Source organism: Pseudochaenichthys georgianus, chromosome 1, assembly GCF_902827115.2.
Source record: "Pseudochaenichthys georgianus chromosome 1, fPseGeo1.2, whole genome shotgun sequence".
NCBI lineage: Eukaryota > Metazoa > Chordata > Actinopteri > Perciformes > Channichthyidae > Pseudochaenichthys > Pseudochaenichthys georgianus.
Genome location: NC_047503.1, coordinates 33,457,798 through 33,483,115, shown reverse-complemented (window position 1 = coordinate 33,483,115; position 25,318 = coordinate 33,457,798). Strand labels below are relative to the sequence as shown.

General features: G+C 42.8%; 2 protein-coding genes across 2 annotated transcripts; one reads left to right on the top strand and one right to left on the bottom strand.

Annotated features, from left to right (window-relative positions):
- Positions 1-1,325: 1,325 nt before the first annotated feature.
- smcr8b (Smith-Magenis syndrome chromosome region, candidate 8b) lies at positions 1,326-13,173 on the top strand. The gene is made up of 6 exons (XM_034084486.2): positions 1,326-2,250; positions 7,551-7,963; positions 8,807-9,555; positions 9,669-10,136; positions 10,471-10,987; positions 11,570-13,173. Exons 1-6 carry the CDS (start codon positions 2,074-2,076, stop codon positions 12,021-12,023), a joined length of 2,778 nt encoding a protein of 925 aa, XP_033940377.1. The 5' UTR covers positions 1,326-2,073; the 3' UTR covers positions 12,024-13,173.
- LOC117447676 (uncharacterized) lies at positions 13,170-24,907 on the bottom strand. Its single transcript, XM_034084497.1, has 19 exons — positions 24,810-24,907; positions 23,889-24,010; positions 23,691-23,799; positions 23,355-23,448; positions 23,070-23,220; positions 22,844-22,961; positions 22,161-22,286; positions 21,990-22,052; positions 19,620-19,742; positions 19,215-19,370; positions 18,903-18,956; positions 17,359-17,582; positions 17,198-17,277; positions 15,880-15,957; positions 15,690-15,767; positions 15,335-15,439; positions 15,130-15,235; positions 13,641-13,688; positions 13,170-13,548 (listed from the first exon to the last, which is right to left on the bottom strand). The coding sequence occupies exons 2-19, from the start codon at positions 24,001-24,003 to the stop codon at positions 13,544-13,546; spliced, it is 1,833 nt and encodes a 610-aa protein (XP_033940388.1). The 5' UTR covers positions 24,004-24,010; positions 24,810-24,907; the 3' UTR covers positions 13,170-13,543.
- Between the last annotated feature and the right edge of the window lie 411 nt (positions 24,908-25,318).

Genomic DNA, 25,318 nt, shown 5'->3' with positions numbered 1-25,318 from the left:
TGGTTTACAAAAATGGTTTTACAGGTTAACAAGATAATTACAGGTTTTATAAAAATCTTTTAGCAATTTAAAAGAATATGTAATGGTTTCCTAATAAGGTTTTACTGGTTTAAAAGAGGTCCTACTTGTGTCTATAGGGTTAATTGTTTATAAATGGTTGGTTTTTTAAATCAGCATACAGTGTCTATTTTCACTTTTTTCTACTGTCTTCTTTTTCACTTTTTTCGACAGTTCCGGACTTGTCATCTTTTTTGACTGTCGTTCTTTTTCTTTTTTTTGGTCAGTTTTTTTTAAACTTTTTCGACTATCGTTTTTTTAACTTTTTTCTACCGTCTTCTTTTTCACTTTTCTCGACAGTTCCGGACTTGTCATCTTTTTCACCTTTTCCGACTAGTTTTTTTCATTATTTTCGACAGTTCCGGACTTTTCATTTGTTGAAATCCTGATCGCAGCATCAGGGCTAAAACCCCCAGGCTCAGGGACAGTTTAACCCAGTAACAGTATTGAGATAGCAGTCAGGTGAAAGTATTAAGGTAGAAGTATATTGCAGCTTGAGGGGAGTGTGTTGGCGCCGTCTGAAGTCCTCCACCAGCTTCTTGAGTCCTGAGTCAGGACTCTGTACTCCCTGTCGTCCGAGAACTTCTGCAGGTGGCAGCGTTGTGAAGTCTGCATGTAGAGTGTAAACAAATGTAGTGTATTTAACGGATTTACACAAGCTTTAATGGTTTTGTCAAGGTTTTTATGATTTAGTAAAGGTTTTACTGCACAAAGGCCCTCCCTGAGTCCATGTTGTCCTGGAATGGCAATTAATATATTATATTTTTTATAATCCTGCCAAGTTATAATTAATTTTTATTACATTTATAATGTAATCCTGGTTTTATGAAACCCTGTTTATACAGTACATAATGTGTGTTTACACTGATTAACCTATTTAACACACACGTTGGTTTAGTGCGAGCATGTTACAAGCGGGGAAGCACATAAACAGAGGTGGGAAGTAACTAAGAACATTTACTCAAGTACTGTAATGTTGAGGAACTATTAGGCTACTTTACTTGAGTATTTAAATGTTTTACTACTTTGTACTTCTACTCCACTAAATTCAGAGGTAAATCGTGTACTTTACTCCACTACATTTATTTAGTTACTCAGATTAGGAACAATGATGTGAAATATAGACACTTGAATAAGACTTTATATCACATGGAGTAACATTCAAGCTCACCTGCAGCATGCACCTTACCAGCTTTGATAAACACATTAATGCATCAATAATTATAATCAAAACATGTTATATATTATTCTGAAATGGACACATTTTCATAATGAGTAGCCTACTATACTTTAAGTATATTGTGATGCTTATACTCTTCTACTATTATTTGAGTAACATTTTGAATGAAGGTTTTTTAACAGAGTATTCCTACACTGGTACTTTTTACTCAAGTGGTACAAGATCTGAGTAGCCTAGTACCCATCCTCTGCACCCACACCAAATCCATGTTAGGGCCGGTCCTGGTATATCTGAAAGTGAATGTATTTCCAGCGGGTGTTTTTATTTAGAGTGTTTTATTTTTGACACCGGTGACCGGAAGTCATTGAGGTCCAGCCCGGTTTTCCATGAAGCACCGCTTTCGCAACAGCAGTGAGCGGTACCCGCCCGGCGTCTGTCACATGGCTCAATATGGGTGAAGGATTTTCGGTTTTATGGCGGTCACCGAGCCACAAGTAGTTTCAGGCGGAAAGTACGCACACTTATTACGAGAAACAGGAACACGAATCCCGGTACTGAGTATATCTAACCGTGTGACTGCCGCCCGCAGGGAGTTTCGCTTCTCCGTTAAGTTTTCTCTCCACAGCCGTTCCTGAAAACGCAACTTGTTTACGTGACAGTTGTTAATGCGGAAATAAAACTCCTTTAAGTTTTTATTCCGTTCATTTCCATCGTGGTTGTAGACAACTGCGTAACAAGTCTTCAACCCCCCGGGCTGTTGTTTTGGAGTCCCGTGTGAACAGCTGACTCACCGACGGAAGTCCGGCCCGTCCCATGGGACCCGGCCCGCTGTGACGATGATCGGGTCTCCGGACCTGCTGGCCTTCACCGGCACCGAGGGGTTCGGGGAGGGAGAGGAGGAGCAGGGTCTGCCCGATGAGCTCTCTGTCCCCCTGTTGCCTCCACCAAACCCCTGGAGCTCCACCGCCCAGTTCAACCGAGACTTCATACTGGTGGCTGAATTCTCAGAACAGGTGTGTGTTTGTGTTTGGATAATAAGCTGTCATACTGGGTGAGAAAGGGTTCAATAAACAAGACACATACTTTCACTTTGACCTTTGTTTTCTGTGTTGAAATGTAAATAAGTAAATTTAATAAAGTGCTATACTTCTACATCAAATTAAGTTAAACTTATAACACCTTTTATATTCAAAGTGCTTCTCAAACCAAACACATTTTAAAATACTAATCTATCTCCCCCTTCCCAGGTATAACCAGAGTACTGTGATTAAAAGATCACTTAATACCAGAACTGAATAAAACAGAAATAAATAGGTACAATTAGAATACAATAAGGATAAAATACATTTCAGTTAGTAAGTAGCAAATACTTTTGATGTATTTTTACCAGTGGCGAGCCGTCAGGGCCCTCTGTGAGGGCCTAAGATATTCTAAAAAATAATATTTGAAAACATTAAAAAAATTACATTAAATATATTTTTTTGTTGTTACATTTTTCATTAATTTTACCAAAATAACTTGATTTAATTGTATTTAAAATAATATTTCCAAAGAAATAAATCCTTCGAATCTGCCTGTTCAGTTTCTGTTCTCTGTACATTCACAGAGGGCCAGCTATAGTAACTCAACGAGAGAGTAATGTCAAATGACAGTACAATTGACCAATCATATCTTCCCTCTAAATGGGCGGGCTTTATTTTCGCGGACTTTATGACAAGTTCCGCCCACTGTGAGGTCTATGCAAGGGGTGCAGTGACACGTCCTAAAACCCGGAAGTAAGCTGCGCTCGGATTTCCTCGACAGAAAGCAACGGTGGAAAATAGCTCGAAATAAGGTCTGTGGAAAACGAACCTGTCCCCATGTCTGTTCCCCGACATGGGGCACGAAAGTCATTGGGAGGCGGTTGAGTGGGCCGCTAAGACCTCTGCAGACCACCCCTGTAATCCGGGGGCTGAGTGCGGCTGCTAGAGCGGCCCCTGGGCCTGCTGGGAGTGGGCACAGGTCTGCGAGGACCCGAGTGCTGCTGCCTGGTCTGCCTAGCTTGGGCGGCACGCTCCAGTGCCTCCAGGGCAGCTGATCTAAACAGCTCCCCTGGCTCGACTGGTACGCTGCGCCAAGAGGCGACTTCATCATGCCCCTATTGGCAGCTAGCCGATCCACTTTAGAGGACAGCCTGTTTCTAGTCCTTCTATTGGGGGGAGCACACATAGCCATCGCTCCCTCAAGTCGCCGGGAACGGCCGAATTGATCTGGAGGAGGACGTGACAAGGAGAGGTGTCTGTTGGCTGCTGCCAGACGTTCCACCTCAGTGATTCTGTCACTCTGAGCACCCGAGGCATGCAGCTACAGCTCATGCAGGCGTTTACTAGGGATGCTTACCGATAATTATCGGTCCGATATTAGGAATTATGACGTCATCCCGATAAACCGATAACAGTATTAATAGGCCCGATAATATACAATATATTTTTTGGGTAAAAAAAAAGAAAAAAATACTGCGGTGTGGGTGGATTGGGATGAGGGGCGCTTGTTTTTCACTCAGCTCCTCCCGTTTTGCCAGTACTGTGGTGTTAGTGGTTTAGGAAGAGGGGAGTTCTTCACAAATCCAGCGCTCCCTAATACTTCGAACCTGATCAGTCACCTGAAACATCGCCATCGCTACGATGGTGTGTTAAAAGCGTACGAAGACAATAATACAATACAGTGTGTGTGTGTGTGTGTGTGTGTGTTAGCGCAGCTAGCTAGCACCAGATGCTAACAACAACAATGCACGTAAGGTCTCTCTCTTGCTCGCTCGGACCACACGTACACACACCCTCCCGGTCCTCCAAATGGCCAGTCGGTGCCTGCCGGTGAGCGTGGAAGTGTGGTCTGCCACAAGCGGGCGGCAGGAGCGGGGCTGTCAGCATCAGCTTGCGCTCTGAAGCTACGGGGCGGCCGAGGAAAAAAAATACACATGCGTTAATTGCATTAAAATAATTAGTGGCGTAATTTTTATTTTTATTATCGGTTATCGGTATCGGTCTTGAGAAGCAGGAAGTTATCGGTATCGGTTTCAAAAAACCAATATCGTGCATCCCTAGCGTTTACCGTGAGAACCTCCCTCAGATGCTCGAATTTCGTCCCCACTGACCGCCAGAAGCGGCCGAGGCAGGAGGGGCAGCGGTCGTGGCCGTCCTCGGGCTCAAGAGAAGCCATACAGGCGCTACATGAATGAACCATTCTGTAGGTAGCCAGATGCAGCGTAGCCGGGAGCGGGTACGGGAACACAGCCTTCACCAGTTACCTGCTTAATGGAAAGAGTAGAGCGTTGCTGCTACTCGCCGAACAGTAAGAGGGATGTAATTACACCCACGTTACCGGCAGAGGGAGCGGGAGCGAGAGCACTGCCTTCACCTGGCTGGATTAATAAACACGGCAGTTCAGCGTCTACCAGGAGCGGGGGCGAGAACACTGCCGGCTGAGTTAGAGACGAATGCCAGATGCAGCATAACCGGGAGCGGGTGCGGGAACACAGCCTTCACCCGCTACCTGCTTAACGGAAAAACAGGGCAGTTCCGCGTCTACCAGGAGCGGGGGCGAGAACACTACCTTCACTGGTTGAGTTAGAGACGAATGCCAGATGCAGCGTAACCGGGAGCGGGTGCGGGAACACAGCCTTCACCAGCTACCTGCTTAACAGAAAGAGTAGAGCCGCGCCGCTACTCCCCCAACAGAAATAGGGATGTAATTACACCCACGTTACCGGCAGAGGGAGCGGGAGCGAGATCACTGCCTTCACCTAGCTGGATTAGTAAATAAGGCAGTTTACCAAGAGCGGGGGCGAGAACACTGCCTTCACTGGCTGAGCTAGAGGCGAGTGCCAGATGCAGCGTAACCGGGAGCGGGTGCGGGAACACAGCCTTCACCGGCGACCTGCTAAACGGAAACCAGGCAGTTTAGCGTCTACCAGGAGCGGGGGCGTCTAACAGATCATTTTGTTACAAGAAGATTGTCAACAACTTCTAGAAAAATGCAACCCAACATCATATTGATAATAATATATGAAACAAATGTAAGACTGACAACAATAATAGTTTGTAAAGGATTTATTGACGTGAATGTTTTGAACAGTGAACACAGAAATCGTAACAGTTTAATCTAGGCGGGTCACATTTTAACCTGGGCGGGTCCCAGTTCCCTGGGAGGATCGGTTTAACACAGATGAAGACTTCTCCATTCAACACGTCCCAACAGATCACCAGAGAACAATAAATCAAGTCGCTGTGTTGATGCCTGTTACATCACATTACATTACATTGCATTTAGCTGACGCTTTTATCCAAAGCGATTTACAATAAGTATTCACTGTTCAAAACATTCACATCAATAAATCCTTTACTAACTATTATTGTTGTCAGTCTTACATTTGTATCATATTATTATCAATATGATGTCGGGTTGCATTTTTCTAGAAGTTGTTGGCAATGTTAATGTAACAAAATGAGCTGTGGTGATCTGTTAGGACGTGATGATTCGTGGCGCACTCATAACGGGCAGGGTATGATTGATTTTTACTGTTGGGACTCCGGTTTGAGTCCAGCATGAACTTTTTTGTTATTTTCATGTCGATGCACATTGAATATTATGTTTGAATAGAGGATTCGTAATATTGTTTGCCGACACCAACATTCACGACCAAGCAGCATTTTAAAGTCTAAATATCCCCAATGACATTTCTGCTGCTATCTTTGAAAAACGAGGTAACAGTCACATCTTATCTGGATGAGTGCTGCACAATACCGTTTTGATAAGGGATACATGTGTGGGTAGTCTTTCATATTAAACATGATCGCTGGTAGATAGCCACAGACATCGTAACACAATTTAACCTGGGCGGGTCCCAGTTCCCTGGGAGGATCACAGTTTAACACAGATGAAGACTTCTCCACGCTGCTTTCAAACTGTGAGTAAACACTGTGTGCTTCACTTGGAGGCTGTCTGAAGGTACACAGATGGACTTGGACATTAACAACGATATTCCGTAATAAGTCTGGAAACAATAGCTGGTTTAAATGATTTATTCGAGCAACTCGTTTGTCTTGTTGTAGTCCTCGCTGTTCGCGTCCGGATATCGCCATCGTAATCACAACCTCACACACTGGTACTGGATGTACATCAACGTGTTCCTAAGAAGCCAAATATACCAAAAGATGTATGTAAACGACAGAAGAAAGCGATCGAAATGTCTATTTCAATCGAAAGCCACGCACCCCACGGAAACGAGTTGATTGAGAAACAAGTTGATCGGGAAACAATTTAATCCGGAACACCGTGCCGACTTCATTCATTTGTAATTGTTACTTGGCTGTGGGTGCCCTGTCATGATAGGTGTTTATATAAATGATGTTGTTTTGTGTGGTAGAGGGTCCCTGTCATTGATGCGTTTTGCACCCCGGACCGCTGTTTTGATATTCCGCTGAAGTATACGCTGTGACGTAATATCTCTTATTTTCTTTCGAGGGAAGGGGGGGTCAGAGGACCTAGGTATAAAAGTCACGGCTCGCGACTGATTTTTACTATACTTGAGTATTTCCTCTCTATGCTACCTTATACTTTTACTCCACTTCATTTTGGAGTCAAATATTGGACTTTGTACTCGTCAACAATTTTCTGTCAGTTTATGTTACTTTGCAGATTTGGATTATCAAAACCAAATATAAACACATTCTGATACATATTTATGGGCTACACAACAATCAAACAAGTGCAGGACATGCTATGTTATAAAGCCGTGAAGGGCGGGAGTTTATAAACCAAAGTGTAACCGCCCTTACGGGACGCTGTAATAAGTAAAGCGAACGCACCCGCAAGGACACCTGGCCTCCTATTGGTTGAGGGATTTTGACAGGATTGTTGCACAAAAGTTTCGAGCGCGCACAGAATAAATCTGAGAGCAGAACAAATCTGAAAAAGGCAATATATCTGAGTGCAAGCGTACAGTTTGAGCAGAAGCAGAGCAAATCTAAGTGCAAGCAGGCACTATTTGAGTGCGAGGACAGGGTTTGAGGGAAATAAATACATAAAGTATGCTCTCAAATTTAAATACCACGCTCTTGAATAAAGATAGGGAATAACCCCCATAAATGTAGTGGGCGATTCACTTTTGTAGTCAAATAACTGTTATTTTTAGAACAACATCAGACCTTTTAATGTATCTCAGTGGTAAGTGAAGTCTTCAGTGATATTCAAAAATAATTGTAATTGTGACTCCAGGTAAATATCTATTGTATGTTGTACTGCAGCTCTTCAAACCTCTGCTGTGTGTTCACAGGTTGGACCCAAACCTGTGCTGACGATACCGGACGACCCCAGGGTCATCGGATTGTTCGACCTGAACCACTTCTCTGTGCGTATCATGTCTGTGGACTACCAGGCGTCCGGCCCGGGCCACACCCCTCCTGCATCCCCTGGCCCCCGCCTCAACTTCAGCGAGGACTCCAAAGTGATTCTTGGGGATTCGGCGGACGATGCATTTGCCTATGTGCACCACATGACCCTGTATGACCTTGAGGCTCGGGGCATGGTGCGTCCTTTCTGCGTGGCGTACATTTGTTCCGACCAGAGGAAGCTGATGGAGAACTTATCTGAGCTGTCGACAGGCTTCTCTCAGGCCTCCGACAGCCTCAAGACGGGGAACAGACAGGCGTTCTCCATGGAGCTGCACAGAAAATTACAAGAGCTTGAGTAAGATTAGTATTTACTTCGATGAAATATTAATATACATCTTTAGAGACGGAAACATATTTCCATATTGGCCAATACATCACCTGATACACTTCAAGTTTCACACAGCCCAGAGTGTTAGTCCTGATACAAACCAACATTGTAAGAGATTGAGAAGGGCTGTCTTCACAGTTGGAATTGCAAATGAATGTAGGAAGAACAAACAAAACAATTCCCCTTCGGTCTGTGTGGAGATATCATAGGCGACATCTAAAATCAACATAACATTAGTATGCTTTCATCTCAACATATTGCCCCTGGGAAATATACATTTTTGAGAAAATAAAACCTTTTATTTTAAGGTTTGACATAATAGGAGGTTTAGCTGGGGAACAAAAATCATTGAGAACACAAAGTTTAGGGCCTTCAGGGAATTTCATCAAATTTGGACTCAAGGATGGTCAAAGTTCACTCTCACCTTTACAAAACATGTTTTTGGCCATGGTTAGATGGTAATTATGAAAATTAAACAAAGTCAAATGATGCAATTTTGGAGAAACAGACAACTTGACTAGTTGGCAGAAAGTTATAGCCGGGCTGCAGTTCATCTAGTTTGAACAATCTTTCCTCAAAATGCAGTTTCTTTTTCTACTCCAGAAACATTTTTTGGACACCACAACTTTGGTATTCTGTGAAATATAAAGAGCTTTTCCCTGGCGGCGATAGAATGAGTCCCATTGTGTGAACTCCTTTGGCAAGGGCTTGAATGCTACAGACGTTCATGCATATGTAAAAGCCCTGCACTCCAGTTTTAAGTTACTCTCCAAGGCTGCTGAATAAATCAACTCTTTCTGACGGTTTCAGGTACACACGGTTGACCCTGCATCAGGAGACTGATCCTCCTCCAAGGAAGGTAAACGCAAAGCAGGGAGAGAAAGCAGATGAGATTGAAGCTGTAGAGCATTCAATCCTAAATCATCGAGAGCTCCTGCGCCAGGTCACTTCCTACCCAAACAGGAAGCTGAAACATCCTGACTTCCTGCCTTACGACCCAGCCGACTCCCTCACTGATCCAACAGCGTTACTGCCTCCTGAGCCCGGTCCCTCCTTCTCCTTCTCCTCCTCCTCCTCCTGCAGGTCTGAGCGCCGTCTGAAGCCTCTCCAGGAGCTTTGCAACTCCTACTTCCTGTCTCTGATGAAGGAGCAGCTCGCTGACACAGAGCGCCGTCTACGTGGCGACAGGAGTGTGCTGCGGACGACAAGCACCATACAGTCGTTGTCCAGGAGGCTCACGCTCACCAACTTCCTGTTTGAGCTATGGAGGCCAGAGGAGGGATCTGAGGAGGAGCGAGAGAGCGCTGAGGCCGAGCTGCAGAGGGCGACGGGGAATAAGAGCGGCGTCGAGGCCTTTCAATCCGAACCAATGAGCATGGAGTCGTTCTGCTCCTGCGTGGAGGAGATCCCCATCAAAATGGAGGCAGGAGATGACAGGACAATGACCCCTGACCCCAGCGTTGCCATGGAGATGACGGGGAGTGTGAGCAGCAGCGACAGCATCGAAGTGCTCGGGACGGAGAAGTCTTATCAGACCCAGCATGGCTCTGACAGCAGAGGTACTGATTGCTTACAGTGAATATCTTTTCTTTACTAGGTTGATGTGTGTACTTTAGAAGGAATGCATATTGCAGTATTTGGCCCCTGTGACACGGTTCCCTCTCTTCAACAGAAACCTCAGTCGGGATGACGGACTCCTCTTACAGGCGAGCCGCAGTAGATTCAGGCATCAGGCGCGGCAGAGTGTACGCCAGACGAGCCAACAGTGAGGACAGCATCGAGGTTCTGAGCACCACCGAGTCCATCTTTCCTGACGACCTCACCGCCATCACCGAGGAAGAGTCGGATCAACAAGCTCTTACTAACGGCTTTGAGAAAGAGGAGGACATACTGGCAGAGTGTGAATCTGGCGATGTCCTCAAGAAGAGGAAGACATTCAAAGCAAGTACTTCAGTTTCTGAGGATGAAAACGAGGAGCAGGCTCAGGAATACGACGGTCGTGTTGACGGAGAAGAGACCTCAAAGCGAAAAACTGTTAGTGGTGAGGTTATAATGAAAGAGGAGAAGGTCGTTGAATGTTTGACGAGCAATCATGTCCATGAAGTCAACGGTCCTGAGAAGACGTCCAAACCAATGCCAGGTAAAACATCTGCTACAATATTTATACTTCAAGCACCATTTAAGTATACAATAACAATTATTTGGCTAATATTAAAAACATAAGTTTGTCAAAACCTCCTCTATTTTATTCTGCTTGATTTAAACTGGATCAAAATATATCGATATGGAAATAATCTGCTCCAGTTCAAATTGAGAATAAACGTTATTATGAAGTAGTCCAGCAGTATAAAAGATTAGCTGTGGACGGAGAAATAAACAGACAGCACACAATAGTTAAACAAAACTATGAAAATACGACAGAGTTTAATAAACCAGAAATAGGCATTAACATGAAATAAACTGTTCTTTTTTAGATGAAGTAACGGTGGAGTCGAAGCCTCGCTTGTCTGTAGTCCATCGGACGGTGCGGTCGGTGCTTGACCTTCATGTGAACTTCGCCCCTGCTGTAGCTCTGGCAGAGGTCGACCGCTGGTCTCCGCCCTGCTCTCCCCTCCGGCTGCTGAGCGTGGACGAGGCGTCCGACTGCACCAGCATCACCGGCTCCACCGAACCGCCGTCTCCAACTCAGAACGTCCACAGCAGCTCCCGCTCCCATCGGAGGAGGAGGAGGAGGAGGAGGAGGAAGGCCGGACTGAGAGCCCTCAGGTTCCTCAAACAGAACTCCTTCTCCCAGCATGCCTTGTTTTGTCTCCTGAGCGGCCGGCCGCTGGTCGTCATCGGAGGCGACGAGAGTTTGGTCAGGAAGCTGGTGGACGCTCTGAGTCTCTTCCTGCCGGCTCCCGGTCCTGATGGGAGCGCTGTGAAGGCGTCTCTGACCGCAGCGCTGCAGCTGACTGACCTGCTCACCTGGAGACTGATAGGAATACACAGGTACAACAATTGTTAGATGTTGATATATGACATTATTATATTACCATTTGTTTTGTGTCTTAGCCCTTTCCTCACTTAGTTAATGTTTATGCTGAGATGCCCTGTAGTCTTTTCCTGGTGCTTTCTTTCATTTGATCAGACCTTTTGTAAACGGTCCATACATTAGCGTACCTACAGAATACCAGATTTACGTCACACTTAAAAAGCCATCCATTAAATGCCAGTTTGTTAAAGCCTGTAATATTTGTGCCACAAAAAAGCTTTTGCTAATACCTTTTAGTCTGAGCCTCTTGTTTGCATAACAAAGCTAATCAGGTTTAATCTTCGTTAATGTTTACTGTAATACAAAAGCTCAAAGCACCATAATACCATTATTGTTAATTTGCTCATATGCAGTCAAATGGAGATGTTGATTGTTGATGTTTTTAACGTTTGATCTTGACTTTGGGTATGATTTAAAAATGGATTGGTGGATGTATATGTTTCATGCATAATGCAAAAGAATATGTGATGTTTCAATGTGAAAATGAAAACAATTAAAAACGTATAAAAGTGACATACTCTTCTTCTCTCTTTAACCAGATCCTCCTCCAGCTCTCTGGCCAGCATCCTTCACTCTCTGACTCGCTACAGTCGTTACTTGGCACTGTTGGACCTGGACCAGAGGACGCTGCAATGTCCGTCGTACTCCGGCTCTCTGATTGGTCGACTGGCTGACCCTCACTCTGGCATCAGCCAAGGAATCACCTACCTGCTGCACCTGGAGAGCTGCCTGACTGCACTGGCCAACCAGGCGCTGCTGTGCACCTTTAATCCTGCGTTACTACGTCCACACAAAGCTGGAGGGAACGATGGCGCAGAGGAAAAGGACTTCCTGTTGATGCGGGGATTGTGCACCAGTGAGAATGATTTGAAAGTGATGAACTTCCTGTGTGACCTCATCAAACAGCGCCACGCAGGACGTGGACCACCGGTTTTAAGATTCTCTTACAATTCAATGCACTTGCATAAGAATACATACAGCATAAACAAATGAAGGACAGAAATAAAAGACTAGTCATGAAGATAGTCTATAATAATACCGACAGCAGTGCGCTGATTCATCTAATCTAAGTGGTGTTGTCTGACACCGAAGAATCAGGCTTTTATGTTTTTATCTGCAGTGATGAAAGTTTGTGTGTATGCATGATGTTTACTCCATGATGGTGTTGGTCATGTATCTTTAGGTTACTGGACACAAATGCACCAGTGCCCCTCTGGCACCGAAGACCTTTACTGATGCTGGCAGCCTCCACACATGAAGTATCAACTTGTATTGGAGTGCGTTTTTAAACTGAAGGCTTCTTACTGAATGACATGTGAACTCTTTTAAATTAAGAGAATTGAGCCGCATTTAAACAATGTGTGATTTAAAGGGACATTTCAGATTGTTTGGAGTGGGTATGCACGAGAAACATATGCAGTCAGTGGTGGCACATCCCAGACTGGAGAAACAGATCGGTGTACCAGCTAGAGGCAGCAGCAAAACCTATTATCCTTTTCCTAGCAGGAACTAAAGCTGTAATGTATGCCGTCTTCAAGATCACCAGTCAATTGACAAAGAAACTAAAGTTGCTGGTTTATTCTGCATCAATCAGTTCGTTGTTTTGTGTCGCTGTCACTTAGTTGAATCAGAACTGACCCTTTACAATACCAAAGTCACACAAACGCACCAAGGCAGAATAGACCAGCAACTCCTAAAATTACTGTTTTTGTCAATGGTGGTTTTGAAGAGAACATCGATAACATCTTCAGCTACTTACAGAAAAAGGGTGATGTGAAGGTATTGCAATGATAATATCCTTAATATAGCCTACCCTTAAAGTGTCTTGAGTAATTTTTTTAGGTGGCTAATACATGTTTTTAGGCTGTCCTCGAGATCAGAACATTGCTTTGCTCGTGTGCTTGTGCTCTCTTAACTGCAGATCGCCAACTACTGTAGGTTAGATACTGACTCTGGACAAGTGCCTCATAAAACCCCACTTCATTAAATACGAAATGCCCCTTTAAACTCTGTACTTTTATTTGTGTTATTTTACTGTTGCAAATATGAGCCGATTTAAGGTTGTGTGCATTTACTCTGAAGATAAACATTGTATATTTTACATTGGGATTCAATATCAAGCAATAAAAACACCTTAAAAACAGTCATTTTCCTTTTATTTTCCAACATAATGACCTCTTTGGGGCATTTGTAACAAAAGTGAATATATATGAGTAGTTCCACAAAGTCATAAAAATAAGCATCACTCACTTGAAAGAAAAAAATCCTTTAGTGCAGAATTCAATTCAAAACCATTTAGCAAACGGAACTGTGATCCCAAGTAGTCAACATAAAGTGTCTTTAAAGTCGTATTAATGCTGAATAACACTGAGGATCTGTTAAGAGTCTCTTCGGCAGGTACATTGTAGCGTCTGTATAAAACTTCAGACACATTTTCCTGTGGCTCCTCCCTCTCCACTGTGCCGAGGGCCAGGCACCGGGAGTTTGTGTTAGACAGAAACATCAGCGAGGAATCAGGCTGCAAAAACCAGAGGGATACAAACGGGTTATTCCGACATTCATCAGCTGTAGGAAGGAGGCTTTACATCAAGTACTTCTGGTAACACTTACAGTCTGGTTGATCTATGCGCAAATGGAACCAGTGATGGGAGGATAAGCCTGGGGGGGGGAATAAATACCATTATGTCATATCCACTCAGACTATTTTATTTCAAGGTCGATATTAAAACTGAAGAAGGTCCCCCAGAGAGCACATCAGTCCAGGTGCATAGAAGATTTCAATCTCACTAAAATTTTACAGATCTTTTAATGGTTACTCTGCTATGACCTTTGTTTAAAGCATTGTTACTTTGTTAAGAGCTCTTCCACTTCAAAAGAGAAGAATACATATACATAAAAGCGCAATGTGTCATTATATGAAACTAACCGTGGTAAAGGGGTCATATGTGAAAATAAAAGGAGTGGCTGTTTTAATGAGGCGGTCTAACTTGTCAAAAATGCACACAAAAAATGAAAACCTTTTTAATACACAAACTTATTTTTAAATTTGCAAAAACCTGCTTGTATAGCAGACCAACAAAACAGGGAGTCGACTCAACTTTACTGTACACTACACACCACACCACCAAAAGAGCCGGAGGAAGGAACAGCTGATGAGAGTAGAGGGACTACAGCGAACACAGAGCCTTCACCTAGCTAGTTTGAGGTCCACTGGACCGCCTACATGGTTACATCAGCATCACAACAACATGATACACCACGTGAAGCATCACAACAATATGATACACCACGTGAAGCCTCACCACATGTGAAGGAGGCAACCGATCAGATCCAAAGCCTTTTAATACTTGTTTTTTTTTAATAAGAGGAAAATAGAATAGTTCCCTGACTCAAAGGGTGCTCACTGGTCCTCACTTGAAACGACTGAGTGGGCAGCGGCAGGAAGAAGGGGTAATAAAGTATCCCCATCTGACAGAAACAGAAGCACCTGCTTTTCTGTGGCACCTGAAGGCAGTTTGGTTTCTTCGTGCACAGAAACAGTGAACAGCTTCCCCCACTAGTGGCTCTGTGTAGTAATGCTTCGATGAGCGTGTCTCATCAGTGTGATGCAAAGCCCTGCTGACTGGATAAAAAGATCACTATGCTGATAATAACCTCAGCTCTTTGATAATTGGAATTGTTTTTTTATAAAAAAGACGTGGCATGGTTCAGCCGTCTTTCTTAGAAGTTAGTTTTTTTCTTTAAGCAGACACATCAACTCTGTTTCATTGAAAGAATACAGAGGGAACACTGGTGTTGCTGCAATTCTTAATTACTGCCACTAGGTGACACCAAAGTATAAATACATTCTTTTTATTAAATATTATACAGCTATTGACACTACAGTGAAAGGTATAATGTAGGCGTTTTACTTGGAAAACAATAATTTTCAGTGTTTTGCTGTAAACTATGTGGAAAGTTTATTTAGTTTAAAAAAGTAACCAAAATCATGGATTAATAACTGATACTCCTGCCCCCTTTTCAACCTCCAGATAATCAGGACATTGTGGCTTTAGTGATGAATTTATAACAAGGAAGGACTAAAAAGATGCCCGCACACCTGTCAAGTTTTCCGTCTCCTCGGAGAACGCCAGCAGGAAGGAGTTGAAGCGTTCGGGGCTGGAGGACAAAGTGCCCCTCAGCCAGCTGAGAGCCCACACGTTCTCCTGAGACACGGAAACATCACTCAGATTCATGGTGTTGAGGAACATGGACGCTGTGAGAGTCATCAAACTGTTTATCTCTCAACAGGAACAGGAGATTACCTTAAACGCGTTGAGCACCGGGAAGGCCGGATTCAGAGGAGCATCGAGGATTCTCAAACACAAAGCTCCCGTTACCAACAGCAACAGGGCCTGATCCGGGTACTCCTGTAAACACAAACACACATATATTAAGTAGGGCTGTAATGAATAGTCCTAAACTTAAGTCAATTAATTCAGTTTAAACCATCATTAATTCTAATCACGAAATATCCCAACAAGACATTTTGAAGCTTAAACAAACACTAATTGAGCCTTTGCACATAAAAGAGAAACATTTGGTAAAGATATATTAAAAGTATATTAGCCACGTGTAACATCCATTGGTTCGAGTGTATTTGTGATCTTATGTACGAACCTCCATAAAGAATCGTGGGATCTGTATGTTTGACCCGTACTCGTCCTGAAGGGTTGAGCTCACAAAACCCATCGCTTCCTGAAGTCCAGACATGACAGAGAACAAATACTGAATTACTCCAAAAAAATTAAAGATTGAGAATTGTTTAACCATTTCAAACCAGAGCTGTATATAAATAAGAAACACTTACGAGAAGAAACTTTGGGCTCGGTCCTTGCAGAGCTTTGGGCGTGTTAGCGACATTGATTAAACTGGCCCAACACTGAGGCTGGATCAGAAAGATATCAGAAGTACAATCACACATTGCAACACGCTGGGCTCGTCATACATGTATTTCTACTGCAAATTCACACACATTAGAGAACTTTAGGTCAATACACTTTTTCCCTTTTAAAAGCACTGCAGTCTGTGCACATGCTCTACAGAGTGGTGCAGTGACGCGTCCTAAAACCCGGACGTGAGTCAGCATTTTACCACTACTCGGGTTGCCAGAAACTGACCATGATCAAAATCGATTATTCGGCAGCCCTGGCGAATAATAATCGATTATTCGACCCCCCCCCCCCGCAGGCTTCCTCCAAGTTTACAGTAAAACAAACTGGTGGTGTGACCAATGGCCATTTACAATTATTAATACTATTACTATTATTAGCATTAGTCTATATTTTGGTTGAAACTAAGCCATAAAAAAACAAAAAAACATAAATAATAATAAAAAAATATATAAATAAAATCGATTTTTAAAAATAATATTCGATTATGGAGACTGTAACGAATATTCGAATAATCGAATAATCACTGGCATCCCTAACCACTACCGGTTCCCTCGTCTCAGAGTCAACAGGATTTCTCCATAGGATTTTGGAAAATAGTTGGGAATAAGGTCTGCGGTTAACACAAATGTAAAAGACGGATCACGTTTTGTCCGACAACATTAAATACATCAGCAGTGACCCCACTGGGGATTTTTTAAGAGTTTACGTGTCTGAAAAACGATAGTTATTAACAAATGAAAAGGACTACAGAAGTTGTCGAGGGCGTTGTACGTCATTACGCCGAACACGTAAACACTCCCTCTAAGTTTGTTTGCCCCTGTTCTGCTTGAAAGCAAGTACCTGCCTCCTCTTCAAACAAAAGCTTCAACTTGTACAATTTTGAATCTGTAGTTTTGAATATGGATCTTAAGTTGGACACACACACACACACACACGGGTAAATACGTCATCCCTGCACCACTATTTCAGCGACTTGGAGCGCATCAACTTAGAACTTGTTTTGGGCTCTAAAAACACGATTGAGCCAAAGCTTTTTGGTCAATACCACTTGGACTCCAAATCAAAACCAGCAATCTTCCGATACCAAAGTCCTGTTGCCTCCAGATTCTCACTTCATATAACTGTTTCAATGTCTACAAAAGCCTGAATAACTCAAATAATGTGATGTTTTAAAAGAGCTGTTGTTCTTATGTGTTGATTCATAGTGAAACTGAGCAGTGACAGCAGACTTACATCAGCGTAGACAGCAGGGCAGCATCGATGAACCCTGAGAGCAAACCTGACCAGAGTGACACAAGTCAGCGGCACAGCATCTGCAGAGTGGAGACTTATGAGAAACTCTTCTTTTTATTCAAATAAAAAGCTGTTATACAAGTAATTTATCTACATCTGACCTTTGATGGGCTCCCACGCTGTATCAAAGGAGAGCTCTGATGACTGAAGGACCACCAGCTTTGGTGCTGTTGCCGTTTGAAAGACGAGAAGATAGAAGAGGAAGAGTTGTGGCGTGAAGCGGGAGGCGGGGGCGTTCACTGTGGGGAGCAAACTGCCCAGAGCGGACGGCAAGTCCCCCATCATGCACGTGAAGAACGGGATGAGGTCCTGCACCTGGTGGAAGCTACCGAGAAGCAAAACAAATGCAGCAAGTCAACAACTTGATGTCACGTCTGAATAAAATGGAAATCTATGCATTAATGTTGTCGGACATTTCCCAGACTGTCAATAAATATTCCTTAGTATTTAGCACACAGAACATAATAAAGGATACAATTATTAAGATGTATGTTTTGGGGGGATAATCAGGACACTACACTAGTAGTGAAATATAATATGTACATTTGCTATTTTCTACCAATTGTAGGCAGAGAAGACATTTTTGTCGTCTAATGTATTGGTTATCCGACACTGCACAGAAAATAGAAAAATGCATACAAATTAGGGCTGCACGATATACCGTGTCGTGAAGATAATCGCGATATGTGAATGCGCGATATTCACATCGTAGGACGTGCGATTTCTTTAATTTTTATTTTTTAGGACGTGCGATATTAAGTAGGCAAATTAACTCAAACACGTCATGTTACAATGCTTTTGCTGCTTGCTACAAAAGGAAAACTTGCGCGGCTCTCATGTCAGGGGTACTTGAGTGAGTGACATGCAGGCTCTGCATGCACAGCAAACCACCAATCACAATCAAATCTCCAAAGCAAACGGACCCGGTGATTAAAGGTAAAAACACTGAATAAAGTAGTTTCATGTGTTTCTCCAGGGCAGTTCGGCGCTGCTAACCGAGCTAGCTCAGCTTGTTGCTCTGATAACTTAAGATCCAGACGTCCATGACTAAAATCCTTCATCCGGTTAAATATAGTGGTATAAAAATACCAATTGTATAGCATTAAAGTTCAAGAAAGGATGGTTTGCGGGGAAAAAATAGTCTTTTCTTCAATTCCTGTATGTTTTCATATCGCAATATATATCACAGGGGGGAAAAAAATCGCAATGTCAGTTTTCTCCAATATCGTGCAGCCCTAATACAAATAATTGTAATGTATTCCAGACAGTACAAAAACGCTTCATCTCCTAGCCTTTAGTATAAAGAAAGTATTTTATTTATTTTTGTTTTGCTCAAAACAACAGTGGGATTGTGTAAAATCATTTGCAAAAGGTTAAATTGTTCAAATGAATGAATATTTGGTAGTAATGATCAAAACTAAAGTTGGTTTAAAGATTGGACTCAGTATAGGTGGAATATAATATGAATAGATAAGATTGACTAAAGATATAAGAGCAAGTTCTTCAAAGTGAAACACAAAGGGTTCAATCTCACATACCTGGAGTATGGACCATCAAAAGACACTTGTTACTTGTTAAATACACAATGAAATTATACTCAAACACAGTTTTGCTCCAGTCAAGCAGGTTTAGTTTTAAGACGTACAGTAAGGGATTGTCCGTCTCGACAACGCGTAGGTAGCGGCACAATTCTTTGTATCTGTAGACAGAAATACCAGACAGGTTTCATTTCATTAGTAGAAGAAAAGCTGAAGAGTGTGGCAGGACAGCTAAAGCGTGGATGGTTGCCACGTCTTCTCTCCTGCAATATCTTTATGGCTTATACTGTATACTGTCAATGTTAAAGGAGCGGAAAAGTGAAGATTGCTAACCACTACGCTTTAGCTGCGCATAGGACAAAAGACTGTGGAATCAATTATACTGTGAAAGAGAGAGGGTGTGAGCGTGTGTTTTGTACCTGTGCTGTCGCTGCAGTAGTTCTGTTCTCAGTAGAACTACAGAAATCTGTTCAACTAGGAAGTCCTTCTTGCCTTTGTCTTTGCGGAAACCCGTCACGTTCTGCCCCTTCAGCACAGACACCAGCAGGACATCATCCCAAGGACGGACATTCAGACTGAAGCACACGCACTCACAAAGTTATAATGTGAAACCTTGTGGATCAAAAACAACAAACACGGTTGTGAACTGCTGCCTCAGAGACACATTTGAACACACACACACACACACACACACACACACACACACACACACACACACACACACACACACACACACACACACACACACACACACACACACACACACACACACACACACACACACACACACACACACACACACACACACACACACACACACACACCTGTTCTTCACACTCTTCAGCTCAGTGGGGAAATACAGCCGCTTGTAAAAATCGTGCAGTTTGGTGCGGAACCCTATCGGGAAATCAGCCATCACCATCTGTCTCTGCATTGACATTATGACCCTGAAAAACCCCAACACATGCAGGGAAGAAGACGTTAGATATTCATAAACAAATGAATGAACAGACAGGATGCAACACACGGTGTGAATGTGTGTGTGTGGAACTGCACACGGCTAAAGCAGCCTCCCTCTCCTCTGTTATCATCCTTTTGGACCTGTCTGCTGCATTCGACACGGTGAACCATCAGATCCTCATTTGCACTCTCCAAGAACTTGGAGTTTCAGGCTCTGCACTTTCCCTCCTCACCTCATACCTCAAAGACCGCACCTACAGGGTAACTTGGAGAGGGTCCGAGTTAGGGTTGCCAGAAACTGACCATGATCAAAATCGATTATTCGGCAGCCCTGGCGAATAATAATCGATTATTCGACGGACCCCCCCCCCCCCGTGGAAGAAAAAAAAAAAGTAAAAAAAAAAAAACTCAGACAATTCCGTTGTTTTCTTTACTAGAACATGTTTAACAGTACAAACAACAAACAAGCATGTCATCACAACGACGTGGCCTTGAAGTGAAGTTGGTAATGGCCAGCTGTGCTGCGTCTTTCTCTGTAACCTCTTTGGCGTGCTTCGCACTCAAATGCGTACGCATTGTTGAGGTTGAGTTGTGATAGACCAACGTCTTTTCGCAGAGCTTGCATTTAACTTCCTTTGGACTTGTATGTTCGAAGTAGTTCCACAAGGAGGAACTCTTTTTACCTGCCGGCTGCCGCTTTGTTCATCTTTAGTGTGTGTAGCGTGCTGCAGCAGCAGTCTGCTCTGCACGCAGGCTTCCTCCAAGTTTACAGTAAAACAAACTGGTGGTGTGACCAATGGCCATTTACAATTATTAATACTATTACTATTATTAGCATATATATATTTATATATATTTTGGTTGAAACTAAGCCAGAAAAAAAAAAATACATAAATAATAAAAAAAATATATATAAAAAAAATCGATTTTTACAAATAATATTCGATTATGGAGACTAACGAATATTCGAATAATCGCTGGCATCCCTAGTCCGAGTCCGACCCTTGTCAATTAACTACAGGGGTCCCTCAGGGCTCTGTTCTTGGTCCCCTCTTCTTTTCCCTGTACACAAACTCGCTCGGATCCGTCATTAGCCCGCATGGTTTTTCATACCACTGCTACGCTGACGACACCCAATTAATCCTGTCTTTTTCCCGCTCAGAGACCCAGGTCGTCGCACGCATCTCTACTTGTTTAGCTGACATCTCTCAGTGGATGTCTGCTCATCACCTCAAGCTCAACCTTGAAAAGACTGAACTGCTTTTCCTTCCGGGAAAAGATTGTCCCACTCTTGACCTGACAATCAACATCGGCACCTCTGTTGTTTCCCCGACTCAGACTGCAAGGAATCTGGGTGTGATCCTAGATAACAACCTGTCCTTCACTGCAAACATCGCTGCTACAACCCATTGCTGCAGATACACGCTTTACAACATCAGGAGGATACGTCCCCAGCTGTCCCAGAAAGCGACGCAACTTCTGGTCCAGGCTTTCGTCACCTCACGCCTAGACTACTGCAACTCCCTCCTGGCTGGTCTACCTGCATGTGCCATCCGACCTCTGCAGCTCATCCAGAATGCAGCGGCTCGTCTGGTCTTCAACCTTCCAAAATGTTCCCACACCACGCCGTTCCTCCGCTCCCTCCACTGGCTTCCGGTAACTGCTAGAATCCACTTCAAGACAATGGTACTTGCGTACCATGCTGCGAATGGATCTGGCCCTTCCTACATCCAGGACATGGTTAAACCGTACACCCCAGCACGTGCACTATGCTCTGCATCAGCCAAATAGCTCGCTGCACCCTCACTGTGAGGGGGACCCAAGTTCCCATCAGCAAAAACACGTGGGTTTGCTATCCTGATTCCAAAATGGTGGAATGAGCTCCCCATTGACATCAGGACAGCAGAGAGCTTACACACCTTCCGGCGCAAACTGAAAACTCATCTCTTTCGACTCCACTTCGAGCGATAGAATTACTAACAAAGCACTTATATACTAATACAGGGACTGGCTTATCTAAAGCCAGTTGAGTAGCACTTGAAATGTTTTGGCTCTATGAAACCTGATGTACTTGTATGATTCTGTTTTCTTCAAGTTTGTATCTTGTTGGTCGAACGCACTTATTGTAAGTCGCTTTGGATAAAAGCGTCAGCTAAATGTAATGTAATGTAAGCGTGTGTGTGTGTGTGTGTGTGTGTGTGTGTGTGTGTGTGTGTGTGTGTGTGTGTGTTTACCGCTGCAATAACAGTAGTCTGGCTTTAGCAGCATCAGCAGTGGGAGACTGTAAAAGGAAAGTCCTGTAAAGAATCATATAATCCCGCAGGAAATTAATACACAAAAAACATAAAAGTTGTGAAAATAACCATTGAAGCTAGAACAGGAAATGCTAAATGGTGTGTGTGTACCCTGAGACTTGAAAATGTCTAATAAAGTCCTCAGTGGCTCCTAGCATCATGATGGCAGCAGCTCGGCTGTCCTGTTGATCTGCTTTGTTCAGGAAGGATGACACATACTCGTACACAGGAGTGTAACTGCAAAAAAACAACAAAAAATACAGTCATTTACAACTTGTTGATAATGTCAGTGCTCTAATGTGACATAATGGTGTTTTTGTAGCCATGCTATACACCAAGCCTTTGGTCTATTTTGTATTCACTGCATGTAGATGTCCACATACTTTTGCTCAATTTGGATTGTTTTTCATGGTATGGTTTTTGGTTGCGTCTCGAGTCTCACACACTGACTTGACACTCGACTCGTAATCTCATCGCATTCACTCATGTACGGGTCAGACATTTTATAGCCTTCAGTGTTTCACCTTGATTACCGAGGCAGTCTAGGTAGGAAAATCTGAGTTTAATAATGACCAGTATATTTCCCCCCTTCTACAACAGCTTCTTTTTTTTTTCTTACACCTAAAGACGTTTAATATCTTGAACTTTATGTGAAAAACTGTTAAGTGACCCTTATATGCTACACTGTTGTTTGGGTTGTTGGAATGACAAAGTTGGTACAAACATACAGACTTTCACGCAGAATAACCCCTGATATATATATATATGTATTACAGCTCTAGTACGTCACTCACTCAAAGATGCGGCAATTCTTGCGTGATTGGCTCGGACCGCACTCCTCCAGCACTCTTCCCTTCAAGAAGACATGGTACAGTGTGGAGAGCTCCTGTCTGAAGCTCTGCAGCATCGTCTCTGGACAAGAGGAAGAGACATCCAGTGGCAGTTAGATTACATGTAATTCAAGTCTGTGGTTTTCCAAATGTCACTGAGATTTCCAGATGTGTTTGTGAGAGCGTCTACCTGCATTTCGGAGGTGAGAGTCTACTTCAGACAAAGTGAGGTTAAAAGTCTTCAGTCCTCCCAGCAGCGCACAGTTTCTGTGGTTGTTCCAAAATTCACTCTTCTTGTGGCTGTTGCAGTGACACAAACCGCTGTAACACCACCACTTACACTACACACACACAAACAGGACAACATTAATGCAGCTGTGAGGCACTTTTCTTTCAACAACAAATGCAAAAAAACCTTTAATTTAAGGTAATTCTGAATATATTTAACTATTTCAGACGGTAAGTCACCACATACCGATGAGGCCAGCTTGTCGCAGATGTAGCAGAAGCACTGATCACACATGAGGTGGTTATTGGGAACAGGAACAGAGACCTCACAATCTGTAGCCCTGAAAAGTACAGAAGAGAGGAAGTGTCAATAACTGAATAGAGGGAAAAAAAGAAAAGAAGAAGAAGCACAATATTCACAAAGTATGGGAACACAAATCAAAAGAAAGATATCCTTGTGCATTTGGATGCTTTTTTCTGCTCAACCGAACTGTGACTTTCAAAGCGAGGTACCAACCGAACCATGACTTCTGTTTACCGTTAAACCACCAAAGAGAGTGTGTGTGTGTGGTAATTTACTCACGTGAAGGGATGTATGGGACAGTCGTAGCGTGCGTGAGGAAGGACCTCAGCGCTGCGGGAGAAGGTGATGACCAGGTCTTCATCCAGAGCGGTGGGAGGTACAGCACACTCTGAAACACAGAAGAGGAGCAGCTATAGTTAACTCTTTATAACATGAACACCCTCACATACAGACTGCTGGTGAGTAAACAGCTGTTACCACTTTTCTTCACATCCTCCACCTCCACGATGAAAACCGAGAGTTCATTGGGTGATACGTCTTCACAGTCGTCGTCATCATCACTGAGGATGATAATTTCTCCAGTCGTACACATCGGAAAACTGGATAAAGAAAAGGCATTCATTAAATCAAGAATGAATACTATGCATAAGATGTTGGTCTAGTTTTTAGGCAGTGGTGGAAGGAGGATTCAGATCCTTTGATTAAATACATTATTACAATTACTGAATTAAAATGTTTTTCACAATACAATGAATTCAAGCCCAGCTCATAAAACCATAGCAAATCAAAAGTACAATTATTTCAGTAAAATGTTTCCTTTGAGTACTTTGTTGTTGTTTTTAGATTAATAAAACTGATACATTCTTTTAATGTAGTTTTTTACTGCTGATTGTAACCCCTTTGTATTTGGTTGGGTAGTTTCATAGCATTGCATCATATATAAAGTCATCATGGCTCAAAAGTAACTAAAACTCTTGATGACGTGCAGTAAAAAGTCCAATATTTTCCTCTGAAATTCAGTGCAATAGTAAGTACGAAGTTTCAGAAAGAAATGGAAACCCTCAATAACGAACTACAATGTCCAATGACAACTTTCCTTTCACTCCGAAACTGTTAAAGTTTACATACTGGTTTGTTAGGATTTTGGAAAGAGAGCAATGTCATGTCGATACCTGCTTTACTAGCTTTCACTTTGCTTCAGTTTCACTAAACCACGTTAGTATTCTCCTACTTTTAAAAGACGCTAGTTAGCGTTCCTCAAGGCAGGAAACCGAAAGTTAAATACGTGTAAAAACAGTCCAACATTATGTCAACATTAAAAGTGCACTTCTTTACTGCAACATATAGCTATTAAATAAGTTTACATTGATGTTTTGATTTTAGATACAGTAAACTTACCTTAGTTGTTTGTTTAATCAATCAACAAATGAGTACACTGTACATTTACTTTGGCGCTCGGCAATTCCTACGCTCAGCGTCACCGGATGTGAGGTTTCCTTTTCTTCTTCGCTGGCTTTATTGGTGGATGGCAAACAGGCTTGAAGTAGGATTACCGCCACCTACTGGGCTGCAGTGTGGAGAACAAGGCTAAAGCAATACTGTTTTTTTGTATACAACTAATCTTATTTTTAGGGATAAAGACTGACTTTAAACCAAATATTGCACATTTTAATTAGAATTACAACAATGTGGCAGCTACATTTATTATATATTAAAACCAAATGTTTGTTCGATAAATATTTTAATTGAAATGTTACCTTTTGTTTTTATCACTATTTCTTCATATTATCTATTTTACTCTGTATATGTGCCTATGTACCCCTGATGTCCATGTTTTGTTTGTATATTGTGTTTGATGTACATACTGTATACATCTTCTTGAATAGAAAACAAAATATAAATAAATA